This window comes from Pygoscelis adeliae, unplaced genomic scaffold (assembly GCF_000699105.1).
Source record: "Pygoscelis adeliae isolate BGI_AS28 unplaced genomic scaffold, ASM69910v1 Scaffold887, whole genome shotgun sequence".
NCBI lineage: Eukaryota > Metazoa > Chordata > Aves > Sphenisciformes > Spheniscidae > Pygoscelis > Pygoscelis adeliae.
Window position 1 is genome coordinate 202,035 of NW_008825256.1, and position 2,238 is coordinate 204,272.

The window sequence follows — 2,238 nt, forward strand, 5'->3', positions numbered from 1 at the left end:
GGCCAAAGAAGCTGCTTTGCCAAATGATGCAATCGGGTAAGTTCTCTTTGCCATTCCCCGGATACTTATGTAACGATGTTATTTTTAACAGAGGATATAAAGGCAGAAAACACTACAGGAAATTGGCTGACAGCAAAGAGCGGAAGAAAGAAAAGGTGTCCTTACACCAAGCACCAGACGCTGGAGCTGGAGAAGGAATTCTTGTTCAATATGTACTTGACCCGTGAGCGCCGCCTGGAGATTAGTAAGAGCATTAACCTGACAGACAGACAAGTCAAAATCTGGTTTCAAAACCGCAGGATGAAACTCAAGAAAATGAACAGAGAGAACCGAATCCGTGAACTGACTTCTAATTTTAATTTCACTTGAGTGTGCTCCAGCCCCTGTGCAGGCGAGGGAGAGGGGGGAAAAAAAAAAAAAGCCTTGTGCAGTTTGGGGGTTTATTTTAATTTTTTTTTCCCCTCCTGAGTCTAAATGCAATGCGTATGCAAAAATTAAAGGACCTCAAGTGATTTGGGTATTCGCAGTTTGTAGAGAGAAGACGCAGCGGTATGAGCATGAGGATATATATTGCATCCGTGTTTCTATGTAAAATAAAGATGGAGATGGTTGCTAAAAACCACCTTATAAAATGTTTAAGTTATTTACGTGCAGCACAAAACAGAAGGACCTTTCTCTATGCATTTTATGTTTAGGATAATAGATGCGTCCAAAAGTTTGCTTTTCATATTCTAGTGTAGTCTGCCTATTGTATAATAAAAATGACTAAAAGATGGATTTCATATAAGTGTCTGTAAATTAAAGTTGCAGTGGGAACATGCTCACATCCTGTAGTTATGCAGTTTCTTCCAATGAAGTGATGCTATCTACCATATATTTAAGAAAAAAAAAAAATTAAAAAATAAAGCAGTATTGGTATCTTATTATGAAAAAGTCCATTTCTCGTGGCTGTGTTATTTAAATATATTCTGTATGTGTTATACTTTGCATGTATCTTCCTTTATGGAGCAAAATAAATTTCATAGAACCGTGTACAAGTGGGTTTTTTAAAGTGGTTTTTTTTTTTTTTTTTTTAGAAACACTCTTTTTTCCCCCTATGTAGGTTTTTTTTCCTCAGGACTCATCCTTTTAAGGCTTTCAGGAGAGTATCCTAGCGGGTTTAATATAAGTGAGAGACCATAACGTTGATTTAAATATTATCCAGGTGACCACAATAAGTCAAGGTCATAAAACAGTAATGTCAGGACAGTCTTGGTAAGCGCTGGAGGTGGATTTTATGATCTGCAAATATAATGTGCTGCAGCAGTAAAAGATGCATTTAAAGGTGACTGTGGAGGAGGGAAGGAAGGCAGAGCTGAAACAGCAATCTTTGGATGCACACTACTCATTGCTTTGGGTCTTTTTAAGGGAAGACACGCTCCTTATGTGGTCTAAGGAAGAATCACTATTAAAGGGAATACACTTAAATAAAACAGAACATGGGATGTCAAGTGGAAGGAGTAGCAAGGTAAGAGAGACGATTTCTTGGCTGGCTGCATGTCTGAAGCACAAGTGGATATATTTTCCTCTGTACCAAGGTAAACGGCAGAGCCGAGCTGAACTACACTTTGAAGCTGCAGTCTTACGGACGTGTCTTAGCTCCGGGTTTCTTGGAGGATTTTTTTTTCTCCCCGGGAGAGGTTTCTATGCGTCTGACAGCTAATTTTCAGCGAGAAAATGCACGGTTGAGGAAGGATTACGCATATATTTCCATTTTTCCCTACCCCCCCCCACCTCCTCCCTCGAAACTTACTTGTATGAAGTTGGCTCAGTGAATGATAGAGGCTTGTCTATAGGTGTGAATTCTCGGATTATTAGTCTTTTTTGGGGGCTAGGAGCCTGGCTGAAGGACTTGGGAAGCATATGTTGCCTCGGTGCGTGCAGAGATGCCTATATATTTCAGAGATGACTGCAGTGTCTTTCTAAGGACAGCGTAGGCATGAGACGGTGTGGTTTTTTGGTGGCAGTTTGGCTGTCTGCGGAGTGCTCTTAGGGAAGCCTTTTTCGCTTGCAGCAGGAGTTATCTACGCAATTTAAAAGGGATAATGTCAGGATGCAGCCACATTGGCAATGAAAGATAGCGCAGCCTGCAATAAGTCAAGATTTTAGAGCTATCCTGTTAAACGCCTCCATCGCAGACGGTGCGAAGAGCAGTCCATGTAGCGTCTATTAAAAGGGATTTAATGGAGAGATTAAAGA

General features: G+C 40.6%; 1 protein-coding gene across 1 annotated transcript in view; it reads left to right on the forward strand.

Annotated features, from left to right (window-relative positions):
* HOXC10 (homeobox C10) overlaps window positions 1-898 on the forward strand; it is a 4,690-nt gene extending 3,792 nt beyond the window's left edge. Inside the window, exon 2 of the mRNA XM_009329464.1 lies at window positions 92-898. Within this exon, the coding sequence (XP_009327739.1) occupies window positions 92-369 (278 nt within the window). The 3' untranslated portion in view covers window positions 370-898. The remainder of the gene's footprint in view (window positions 1-91) is intronic.
* Window positions 899-2,238: the final 1,340 nt, after the last annotated feature.